This window comes from Canis lupus, chromosome 20 (assembly GCF_011100685.1).
Source record: "Canis lupus familiaris isolate Mischka breed German Shepherd chromosome 20, alternate assembly UU_Cfam_GSD_1.0, whole genome shotgun sequence".
In the NCBI taxonomy this organism is placed as follows: Eukaryota; Metazoa; Chordata; class Mammalia; order Carnivora; family Canidae; genus Canis; species Canis lupus.
In genome coordinates, this window is record NC_049241.1 from 35552071 (window position 1) to 35564658 (window position 12588).

The following is a 12588-nucleotide window of genomic DNA, read 5'->3' on the forward strand; positions in this document are numbered from 1 at the left end:
CTTTTCTCTCTGTGCCACTGCCTTGGTCAAAGTGGCAAATCCCTCAGAATGTTATAGGAGTATTTATTATTATTTTTACGCCATTCAACTGTATTCTTCACATAGCAGTAGAGGGGCAGTAGAGGGATAGTCTTTAAAAATGCAAATATGATAATGTCCTTCTTAAAATCTTAAAATGTCCCTCTTAAAATCATTCAATGACTTTCTAATACTTGCAGTATAGAATCTAAAATCCTCACCTGACTCCCAAGGGTCCTGAGTCACCTGGGCCCTCTGCAGTCTCATCTCCCAACATCTTCCAGCCTACCTTCTATATTTCACTTCTGTTGGCCTTCTTTAAATTCCTCGAATGTGTCAAGTACTATTGTACCTCAGGACCTTTGCACATGCTGTTTCATTTTCCCGAAAATGCTCTCTAACCATTGAATTCTTGAGTTTCTACCCAGAAAAAAACTTGTATCTTCCATCTCCACTCCAGGTGTTGTTAAATTTTACATGTCCTTACACTTCTTTTAAAGTAGTTATCACAATTCTTACACACTCATCACAATCTGGCACACTACACATTGCAGATGCCATGATGGCAAGGACTCTGATTGATTGAGTTAGCTCCATTTCACCAAAACCTAGTCCAGTGCCTGGCACATAACAGACATACAATCAGTATCTGATGAGAGAATGAATGAATGAAAATAAGAACAGGTTGAAAGATAGAAGAGAATATACAAAAGGGAAGGTAAAGGAAAGAAAGGAGCTAATAAAGAACAGAAAAGGAGACAGAACTAAATGTATGATGGGAAAGTATAGGAGAAAGACACATTTTGCCTCCTATTTTTAATCTTTAATAACCTACTTTAGTTAGTAAAATAAGAATATTAATAAGCTGCTGAAGACTTTGACAACTCCTATTGCCCAGCCCTGCCTTCCCTGCATCCTCTGCTTCAGAAATAAGCCACAGGGTTAGATCCTGACACCCTCATGAAACAGAGCTCTCACTTCCCCATCCTTCTTACAAGCCGGCCTGGCCCAGATCCCAAGTCCCCTTCAGACTGTGAAGCAGTAGGAGCCATGGCGGGGCAAGAAGCTAAGTGCTCCTTCCACCTCCCGCTTCCTCAGAAGCGCCCCCCACCTCGGCACACCAAATTTCATGTAACGCTAAAACTCAAATTATATGTCAAACCCAGGAGCTTGCCACCCAAGCCCGAGCCGCTAATCTGCTCGAGCTCTTGTGGTTTGGAGCTTTGGGGAAAATTAAAGCACTTTAACACCAAGCTCCTAAAACAGTTTAGTTCTTTAAACCATAACCATATTTCGGACGGCTTGTGGGGAAATGACCATGAAAGGGGGACACGTGCAACCACTTACTCAGATTTGTTGAGGGCAAGACTGGTCCAATAGGCTTCAATGGGAGCGCTCACCACGGCATCAAAGAGGACTTCTTGTATCAATTCTTTGTCACCTATTAGGAGGGACACCCTTGAGAAGATGGCTGTGGCTGGGGTCCCCACAGGGGGTACAAGAGGTGCTCGCCTTGCTCACTTTGTAGTAACTGCAAGCTATTTTCTCTCACGGTATATCGCTTTATGCCTTCACCTCCCACCAGCTGAAAATATGGAACAGTTCTCACAGTGGCTACACCAGCCACACAGGGACCCCCAAAGCGTTCCGATGACCTGATAGCAAATGGAGAGTCTTGGGTGTGTCCCTCTTCAGTTTTCTGCTTTCTTTGTCCATCTAGTAGTTTGTGCCACAGACCAGCATGCCTTAGAAAGTTTGCTCTGTTCATCCCCATTTCTCTCCTCTATCAAAATCTGCAATTTTTCAGGGCTCTGCTCCCCATGATTTGTAAGAAGAGGAAGGAATGTAATAGCTAAACACTCCTGGGACTCTTATTTTGTGATTCCTTCCATTTAAAAGTTGTTTTTTTTTTTTTCCAGATTAAAGCAAGAAATCTGCCCCTATCCAAAGGGAGTCTTGCTGGCACTCTATACAAGAGGCTAAGGAGTCAGTGGGATGAGTCCAGCAAAAGCATCCCAGAGCCCTCCAAGTGGTCTACAGAGGGGCCAACTAATTATCACTGACAGTCAGCCAGTCCTCCCCTTGGCTGGGGGCCAACGAGACAGTGGCACTATGCTGTAAAAGCAAACACTGGAAACGACTCATCGCCGGAAAGACAATAGATACACTGAGATATAGTTACGTGGTGGGATACTGTCCAGGGAATTCAAATAAATGCACTAGAGGTAAATAATCAACACAAGTAAATCTCAAAATGTGATGAGTGAAACACAAGTTGCAGAACAATACATATATTATACCATAGATGATATACAGTATAGCACATATAAATGTTAATACACAAAATAATGAAAATAATGGCACATACTGTTTACAGTACTCTAGTAATAGTATAGATGAATGGGAGGTGAGGAACCAGTTTAGGAGGGAGGGTGATTCTCTCTGGGAGAGAAATGAGACTGTACAGGGTGAGTCAGGGGTTTCAATATTATCTGTAATGTTTCATTCCTTAAAAAGTACCAGAAGGAAATATGGTAAAATATTAAGATTATATAAAGCTGGATGATAAATGTAAATTTTTATATCATCTCTATATCTTTGTTGTTTAAATATGCCATTCAGATAGTTAAAGGAAATGAAAAATTAGGCTTATGTGATGCCCATCTGATCTTTTCTCTATTAGAGCAGGTAGCAAACAGTATGTCCATTCCATGGAGAGGTGGCTTAGAAAGTTAGATAAACCTCCTTCCATCTCTCACAGGGCTGCTGGGGTTATCCTACGAGAGAATCCATGTAAAGGATGGTTCACATCGCTGACTAAGTGTCCCTACCCATTGGGGGTAGGGACAGGTGCTGTGTTCATTGTTGGTGAATCTCTCCTTGCCCAAACTAGCTATCTGAACTCATATGCCAGTCCAGGGACTGCTCTTGCACTTGGTGAGCATCAGGCCTGCTGCTCTCTCCCTGCCCCCTCTGCACTAGCCACTGGCCATTTCTGACTCTGTGAGCTTCCTCAGAGGACCCTTGGTAGGAGCAGCAGCATGTATGCCCCATGAGGCAACATGTCACGGTGATGATCCCATTCCAGAGAGAACCAGACCTAGAGTATGGCCTGAGATGAGACAAGTCCTATTGCCTGCCCTTGTTTCTTGTTTATAAAATAAAGGAGCACATAGATATTCACAGTCCCTTCCCAGTGGTACTGTTTTCATACTACTCAGGTGCTTGACTTAAGTGGTCTGGTAAGAGGAAAAATCCAATGCAAAGGATTAGACTGGGACTGAGGATTCTGTGTGACTTAAAGAAGCCCACATTCTGCCTCTTGTTCCCATAAGCAGCAGCCACTTGGCTGGATTTGATGGGACCGATGATCTCCGTGGAAGCAAAGCTTCCCCTGAAAGCTGAGAGGAAGTAGGGTTTTAAGTTCACTCCCACCATGGCCACATGCACACACAGTATGTGTTGAAAGCACACTCACATTGGAGCAGAGGTTCTTTGCCTTTGAGGTAGAGCTTGATAGCTTCTAGCTGAGACAGGTGACGGTGCTCGGGGTGTAGGTCGGTGTTGCAGTAGGACCTAAGAATGTGACAGGGGCCAAAGCAAGAACATGTGAGTATCTGTGGCACCGCCTTCCTTTGCCTTTGAACCAGGAGAGGTAGGAAGGGAGTATAGAGGACTTGAAATCAAAGATGGCAACAAATACCCATGCTGATGACGGATGGTTTAATTCTTACCATTCATCTGCCAAGGACACGTCAGGGTGCTCTAAGTCATGTAGGCCTGGGGGTCAAGGAGAAGGGGTTAATGTGTAAGGACCACCTGCATGGGGCACTGGCACCCCTCATCTTCTCATGTGCTTTTAATGTTTGAGGGCAGGACCACTGAGTGGTGATGGATAGGCATCAACCCCAAAGATATCTGCTTCTGAAAAGGGGACTCTGAACAAAGGAAGTGATGCAGAACTCCCTCCTCACTTGCATCTCCCTCAGCCACCACTGGCACCTTCCTAGGCTGACTATCCTAGGAAAGCCTGAAGTCCGTGAAGACAAACAGCACAGCAGTGATTCCTGGAGACAAGCCTGGCATTGTGGTAGAAACATGGAAAATGGAGCCCCATACAGCCAGTGCACAGAGCTGGGCTGGGGCACATCACTCAGGTGTGATGTCAGCAGGTTACTTTGCTCTTCCAAATGTCAGTTTCTTCATGTGCAAAACAAGAAATAACTGATAGCTGGTTGTGAGAGTAAATATAGGTTGAATGATATGAAACGGCCAATACTCGACTGGTTTTGACCAGCAAAAATTGCTAGTCGTTATGAGATCCTAAGTAAAAAATGAGCCATCAGTCCATAAAAGTAGCTGGAACAACTGAGGTTTGCAAGGAACTGGGGAGTTTTTAACAGAATGCTCTAGATCACTCTAACTCTGTGAAATCACTGTCTTTCATTTTATCTTCATGTGAGTTCATTTTGAAGGCTCATCAGCAGACACACACTTCTGAGTGATGACCTCAGGAACTTGAATGATGCTTATAGCCTCCTTGAGTGTATCAGAGTTTTCCAAATGGCTAAGAGTATCTTATGGCTCTCAAGATTCCAGTTTCCCCTTCAAATACAAATGTATAATATAAATAGCAAAATACTAGACCTGATACCGCACACTCCTGCTTGATTTTATAGGCAGTAGGGGATACATTAGATAGAAAATCATCATATAGGACCCAAGTGTCATTTCCTCATTCCAACACCCACTGGTTGAATGATTTTGGAGGTATCATTGCAACTTCTTGAATTCTCTCTTGCCTGTTCCCTTCCTTTCTTCAACTACATGCCAGATACTATTCTAGGCCCTGAGAATATAGGCATGAACAAAACAAAATCACTGCCCTTGTGGTATTTGTTTTCCTGTGGTAGAAAAGAGGTAAGCAAATAAAACTAAAACACATAGCATATCCGTTAGTGACGAGGGTTATGAAGGAAAACAGACTTGAATAAGAATGGGGAGTGCCAAGAGATGGGAAATAAAGGATAAAGAGTTTCAACTTTAAGTAGGGTAGTCAGAGAAGGCTTCGTTGAGAAAGTGACTTTTAAGCAAAGACCTGAAGGAAGGAAGAGACAGAACCATGTAGATAACTGGGAGAGAGTGCTCTGGCAGAAGGAATAACCAGTGCAAAGGCCCTGAGGTGGGGTCTCCCCTTCCTGGAATACTGGGTTAATGCTGTCAATGCTATCAATTTCTCTAGTGTCTGTTATCATCGATAAAGCCCTCTCTGGCTCTGTTTCAGAGGCTCTGTAGATGAATCCCTGGAGGGGAGGTCTTTCTGATTGTTTCCTCTCTAAGTTCTCAGGGCACCAAGGAAATTGAATTGTTTTCTAAGTTGCTCACCTCTGATTTTGGTCCTGCTGATACGACCACATCTACTAGATGACTGATCATGCAGACAATAATGACATAAGCTCTAATTTAATGAACAACTACTGTGTTCTCTCTATATGTATTTTTATATTTATATATACATATATGTAATGTATATATATATGTATACAAAGTGTCAAGGAGATACAGAAGAGAAACAATTTCATCAAGTAGAACTATAGCCCATACCTTCAGCCTTAGTAGCAACTCTACATTTTAAGTAATGTCTACCTCTTGACCATCTGTGCAATATATGACAATGGCAAAACATGTTGAAGATTCCCACATTCTGTGGAGCAGAATTCCTTATGGAAGATCCTACAGAAGTGTGGTTTCCATCCCCAAGAAAGCCTGCCTTCTCCAAGAACAATGATTGTGCCCGGCGCTTATGATGATAAGACCCTCTACTAGTTAGTCCAAGGGGAAGCAGCCTTCTTGGGCTTGGCAGCTACTCAAAGCTGGAAGGACTGTAAGCCCTCTTACTGACAGAGGACCAACAGACATAAGATTGGACCTCTTTTGTATGGATAACTAGATACTCTTCGCCCTGTAGGGATTCACACTAATTTCTTGGATGGTGATTACGGTTAGTTCTGAGATTCTCTCTATGACCTCTCAGCCTAACAGCTGTGAAACACACAGGGGAAAGTTAGTGACTGAACAAATGACCCCAAAGACAATGCAAAAACAACTGTGTGTGTGTGTGTGTGTGTGAGAGAGAGAGAGAGAGAGAGAGAGAGAGAGAGAGAGAGACCTTTGTATTGAGGACTAACAGAATGGACACATGAAAGGCAAATAAGCCATTAATAATCTCTCTTTCTCTTATGCTAACAATGAGTTATTTCCTCAGCTTGACCTCAGACATGAATTTTCTGGCTTCATGGACATAATTATCTGCAGAGAGACACATGGCTCGTACAACCAGAAAATTCTAGAAGTTAAAAAAATAATTTTTGAGAACATGTCCTGTTGAGTATCTTGCCCAAGTCACCAAGCTCCCTGCTCCCTCTTTCCTGTCTCTAGGAAGAGAGACCACACAACTGATTAGCTCTGCAGTGGGCACTATGAAAACTTCCGATCTCCTTCCTACCCCTTAAGATCTTACAGTTTTTTGGGAGACAAAAACTAAAACCTGTAAAACAATGCACACAAGCTGGCAGTACACCAGGAAGCTGGCTATGGAACTTGGCATCTCAGGGACCACCAATCTCTTCGTCTCCACTACATCATCGGAGTGAGCCCCAAGGTGGTCCAGCTTCTGGAAGTTCACGACATGCACTTGTAACCAGCTCTGTCTAATTGAAACTGGCTTGTGACTGATCTTCCGGCTCTTGGCCATATTGTCTGGGGACACTCAGGAAGAACACTGGTCTGGTTCTGCTCCTTCTTGTTGGAGATGCAAACTCTAACACCCATGTTGGGTGAGGGACTTACTCAGGACCACTCAGGGAGGGGAGACTTTCAGAAGTCAGCCTCACCCCTCCCTGTGAGCCCATGATACTGGGGAGGGCAACTTCTCTACAGTACTGAGTTACTGGGTTGTTGTAAAGGATGGCATAGGTGTGACAGTGTTTTTCAAGTTTAAAGGGTTGTAACAACCACTACCATTTGCCACGAGTTGAAACCTAACCACCATTTGCACCTAAGCTTTATGGAGACAAGAGGGTCTGGGAATCTCAAAGTGTTCCTTATTCCTTTTGACCTATGTGTATCATTTAAATGATTATATTTCCCCTTGGACTTGCAATACCTTGAAGCCCAGATGAAATTTGTAGCCCTACTGTAGAAGACTAAGACTGGCATACCTTTGTTTTCATTTTATTCCCCCGGGGCTTGAATTTTTACATGACTTTGTATTTTTCTTGTTATTGATATTTACGTATGGGAAGAATATAGTTGGTGGATGATCCTATGAGTTGGCTCAACAGTTTTGTGGATTTAAGCAGAATATAAATAAATGAAATCATAAGGAAGGCCACCACCAGTTGGAAGGCAAGCTCCTATCAAGTGGACAATTAGTTGAGTGAAATGGCCGGGGACTGGACAGAGGGCTGAACAGATGAGCAAGTTCTTTCATTAATCCAATGACTGGCTCTGGGGCCTTTCCCCACGCTAAAGGATAAGATGGGTCAAGACAGCATCTTACCTTCTTCAATGGTTACATTCCCTCGGAAGAAATATTTCCCGTGACCTCTGGAGAGCGCCACACCTAAGCTGTGCAGAGAAACAAAACAGACCTTGAAACCCATGGCATCGACTGGAACAGACTTGTGGGTTAACTTTTTATTTTCCACGTTCTCATTTCCATTTCATGTTCTGTAAACAACTTTTCCAACAGTTTACTTTCAAAACCCCACTGATTATAGTTGGTGTTGGTTTTTCTTACGTTCAATCAGCTGCTTCAAAGCAATTTCTGATTGGAAGCACCAGCAGCCATGGGCTGCTCTTGTGTGTTTGTAGAGAGGTGTGGCAAACTGCTAGCCCTTCTCTTGGATACCCTTGCCAGAGCCACATGCCCTGCTCTTCACCGCTACCTTACGCACCCCTACCCTACATCCAGCCACAAATAGGTCTTTCCAGACCCTAGAGTTTAGGACCAGGGAAAATTAACGCCCTTTCAAGGACAAAAATGAAAACTTCCACTACCACTAGCATGTAGCCACATTATTGTGTTGTGGGCTTCTGTGCCTGACCCTCTCCCTAGTCTAATAGCTGTCCCCCCTCCCACTGACACCCCTCATGGGCTTGATTTAAGCTCCTTTCTAAAAGAAAAGAATATATTTTGAAAACACGGTCTCTTCCTTTGGCAAACCCACTTAGCAGTCATGTGTTCTCTCAATTGCTCTGCTTCCAAATGGAATCAAACTCATGATCCCTGGCAGTCCAGGACAACACAATGCCATAATTTATTTTTCAGATGAATCTACAGTCAGTAAATTCTTTCCCTCCTTAGCTCTGTGAGACACCAGTTCAGGAACGTAAAGCAGCCCCACCAAAATAACTTCTTACAGAAGCATTAGAACACTAAGGTTAGAGTAGCAGGAGACTATATTGAATGCCACATGCGTGTCTGAAAGCAGGCAATAGGGCAAAGCCATTTTTTCTGGACTGTTACAGAGAAATAACAGGATTCAAAGGTAGACAAGCACAGAAGTACAGTTCAGAGAAATTAAAACGGAAGCACAACATGTAGGGATGGATATGCTACCTCCTAGTTCGAAGGCTTGTTTTTTGATCATGGAAATAAAAGGTGAAATGGAAGTCACTGGGCAGGAAGTTAGCTAGATGGTTAAGGACCTGATAACCCTCTGAACTCGTCTCTCCACCCTTAGCTGGAACCCCCAAAGCTTATTTGCTTGATAATGAGATGCAAAGCCATGACAAATTGAGTGAGTTCTCCTAGGTGAGCCTGAACCATCTTCCCCCTTCTGGAAAACAGAAACAAAAGCAGCCTGGGAAAAGCCCCTTCCTCACTCTTTCCAGCCTTTTGGCAGGGTGTTTGGTTATCTTCAGATGATGAGCTCTGAGAGCGTCAGCAGGTTTTGTACAAACACAACTGATGGATCTGATGGAATGTCCATGTATTATGGTCAGCTCTACCTGAAAGGAGTACCCTTGATGTCTGTATAATAGTAGTCATTTGTCATCACCAAAACCCGTTTCTAGATTGAAAAAAAAAAGTCGTAGAGAGAAGAAAACATGGTTAGTCTGCTAGGTGAAGCTTTCAGAAATAAATAAAAATAAATGGACACACTATGATCAGGTTAACAGTACTACATGAATCTTGTTTGAGATAAGTAAAGACAAGAGAAAAATGATCTCAGCGAAAGATATTTATTCCAGATAGAGCTTTCAAAGCTAATTTTTCACAGTGGTTTGTTTTAAATTAAGCAGCAAGAATGTTTGAGAAAAATGTACCCCTTTGTCCACTGTCTTCTTCACCTCCATGGAGAACTTCCCAGTCTTTCGGTTTACCATGGCGTTTCTTAACTAAAATGATAAAAGAAAATTGGTATCAGCTCTTCCCCTGGTTGCATGTCATCTGGACATCTTGCATCCTCCAGCTTGGGAGCACATTTGGTGGTTTGTGCAAAGCAGAGGTATGACAGGGCCGGGCTGTGTCCCCACCAAATTGTGGGCGCTTTGGCACCAAGTCAGCATGCTGCACTCAGCCCTCTGAAATAGGGCCTTGAAGAATAAACATTCAACTGCTGCCATACCAGGGGAGAGAGGCTAACAACAATAAATGACTTTCAACTTCAATTTGGGGTGCTCATGTGAACCTCAGGGCAGCACCGAGGAAAAAGCCTGTGTGCTGTGGATGAAGCCTGAGAGTCAGAGAAGTGAGCCCCAGCAACTGCAAAAACACTTAAGAAGCAAAGAACGTCTCTGGGGACAAGTTGCATTTTCAAAAAGGGTATTAGTTTGTCATGAAGAAATCACTTTTAAAAAAATATAATCAAGGTAAAGATGTATTTCTACACAGTGGGGTTTTTTTTTCTTTTTCCTTTTTTTTTTTTTTAAGACCTACTATTTAGAAGATAAGGACTTCTTTTCTAGAGCACGAAGCATCTTCAAATGCTCTCAGAGAAATCTGAGCCCGTTAATGGTCTCGCTTACGGTGACAGGCAGTGAACGGGGTGACTCGGTATCTGAGTTTTGAAGGTTCCTTCCATCTAGGGACGGGGAGCCTCACGCCCTCCCCTCTGCCCCTGGCTGACCTCTTCTAATTATGTGTGGCCCTTCTGTGGGTTCAGAGAAGGACCGCAGACACAGTGATGAGAGATGTGCCGTCGTGGGCACCAATGGGAGACGAGGGGATGCCATTGAATGGAGTAGGAGCAAATGCTGACATGCCACAGCCTGTCGGGAAAGCCTCTTTCTCGGCCTTTTTTTTTTTTTTTTTTTAAATCCTCTCCCCTCTTCTCTCCTTTGAGGAGCTTGACTAAGATCTGGCCGATAGAAAACTGCAATGCTTGCAAGCAACCTAAATTTGATTCGGGGCTGTCTAGATTTGGGTTCACATTCCCATCTTCTGTGAGAGAGAGTAAAAAGCATAATTTTTAGCTGGAGGCATGTATAAAATAAAACATATATTTTACTCTAGATATTTTTTAACAACACATAATGGGCATTTCTGGAAATATTTTCCCATTTTAACTTTTGTGGTTTTGGATGGGGAGAGCTGGTCCTAATTAAGTCTACTTTCTAACTTTTAAGCACGGCTCGATTTATCTTTAACATGGTTTTCATTTTTCCTCTTTCTGGTGCCTGCCTAAAGCCATTTGGGACCTTCCCCTCTCACATTCCCCAGGCAAGTCGAGATTAGGTAAGCCTCTCCGTGAGTCCATACCACCCCGCCCCCAGCTCCCAGTAGCACCAAACCATTAGCATCAGGGTTTGGGCAGCGCCAAGGCCAGGGTCACTGAGGCTTTCTGGAGGCAAGTGCTCAGATGACGAGTCCAGGCTTTCTCTTTTCTTCAGTTTTAATGAGCATAGATTACATTTACTGAACACCTACACATGGGGCACGATGGCACTGTAATGAAGGACTCCAGAGCTTATGATCTTAAAAAGAATCACTTACTCTTTCAGTTCCTTAGTTTCCTTCTCTGAAAATGGAACTAAAGACAGCACATCTCACAGAGTTGCAGTGAGAAGTAGATGAAGGGATTACTTCAAGGAGTGCCTCATCCTCCCTAAGCATCCAGTAAATGTTAGCCATCCCCCACCATCATCACCACCACCATCATCTTCAATACATCCCCCCCCTCCCCTTAAAATGCCAGACCTTCCTCAACAGCTTAAGGAATCAGGATTCAAGCTTGAGTTTGCTTGACAAAGATGCCCATGCTCTAAACCAACATTTTTCAAACTTTGTGAGTCATGTGAGAAATACATCTTACTCTGTGATGCCCTCCGATGTCTCCTATTTCTATAGATTTCATGGCTTTTAAGTGCTTCTCATGGACCGGTAATGGACTTTGTGACCTCCTGGCAACTCCCGCATTAAAACTGCTGCTCTTTACCACCTGTGGGTGGGCGCAGACCAAGGAAGAGGCAGCCCACGGTAAAGAGAAATAACCCAGGGTATCAACACTCAAGTCTTACCAGTGACACAGACCACTGTTCTGTGAATCTCTCTATAGCTCCGTTTCTTCCTCTCATTCATTCCATCAAGGAGTGTTCTGAGCGAGGACTCCCAGACCCCAGGGATCCCATCAGATGCTGTGTCACTTTGTTAATCAGTTCTATAAAGCCCAGATAATACTGATAGATACTGTCTACTGAGCTTTTACTATGTGACTGACAAGGGTTTTAAAGCCCTCAAAATAAGGCACCATTATTTCCCTATTTTACAAGTGTAGAAACTGAGGCACAAAGTTGTGAAACGTGCCTATAGTCGTATGGGCTCTCTGCCCCTTGAGCCCATGCTGTAAGTATTGCTTCCCAAATCAAGAGAGAAAGTATTTGGACAAACTTAAAACCTTAATATAACAATTGTATAGCAAGAATACAAAAATAGTGTATTGTTATTTCTGGATCTATATATGTGTGTGTGTGTGTGTGTGTGTGTGTGTGTATACACATATATACACACACACACATATTTAATTTTTTGAAATCACAGTAAAGGTTTTAAACTGGACCATGCAACAGTCTTAAGTTTTAATTTTCCAGTAGGTTCTCCCACAGGCTCTAGGTTCTGTGAACTGAGGCTGACAGGAAGGTGGTTTTTATCCTTGTTGTCATGGGAGGGAAGGGGGTTTTGTGTCTTTTCAGCAGACTGTGCGGTGAGTTGACAGCATTTTGAGATAAGAACAGTTTAGAGATGCCACTTTCCATTGGAGGAGACTGAGGTTTCAGAAAGGGAGCAACTTGCCCCAAACCCTATGGTGAGTCAGTGGCAGCACTGCCGCAGGGGCAAGCTTACAAGACAGGATGGCAGAGGCACCCAGAGCAGAGACCAGATGGCAGGTGGTAAGGAAGCTCAGTCCCCACTGGGCTGTCAAGGGCAAGATCAATGGTGCTCTCAGAGCTGGCCAAAGAGCCCTTGAAGTTGCCACTCCTTGGATTAGAGCAATGAGCACCTGGCCTGGTGGAGGAATATTCCCGAACAAGTCTGGATGTGCCCATATGTTTGCATATGATGTA

General features: G+C 43.6%; 1 protein-coding gene across 10 annotated transcripts in view; it reads right to left on the minus strand.

The window, feature by feature from the left end:
• Positions 1 to 12588, minus strand: part of CACNA2D3 (calcium voltage-gated channel auxiliary subunit alpha2delta 3) — a 946725-nt gene that overhangs the window by 163383 nt on the left and 770754 nt on the right. For all 10 annotated transcript variants that reach the window (XR_005374880.1, XM_038566127.1, XM_038566132.1 and 7 more), the window contains 6 exons: positions 9352 to 9423; positions 9034 to 9095; positions 7580 to 7647; positions 3753 to 3798; positions 3497 to 3594; positions 1366 to 1459 (listed from right to left, as the gene is read on the minus strand). Coding sequence is in view for 9 of the 10 variants with exons in the window: in XM_038566127.1 (XP_038422055.1) it covers positions 1366 to 1459; positions 3497 to 3594; positions 3753 to 3798; positions 7580 to 7647; positions 9034 to 9095; positions 9352 to 9423 (440 nt within the window). In the remaining variant the exon portion in view is untranslated. The remainder of the gene's footprint in view (positions 1 to 1365; positions 1460 to 3496; positions 3595 to 3752; positions 3799 to 7579; positions 7648 to 9033; positions 9096 to 9351; positions 9424 to 12588) is intronic.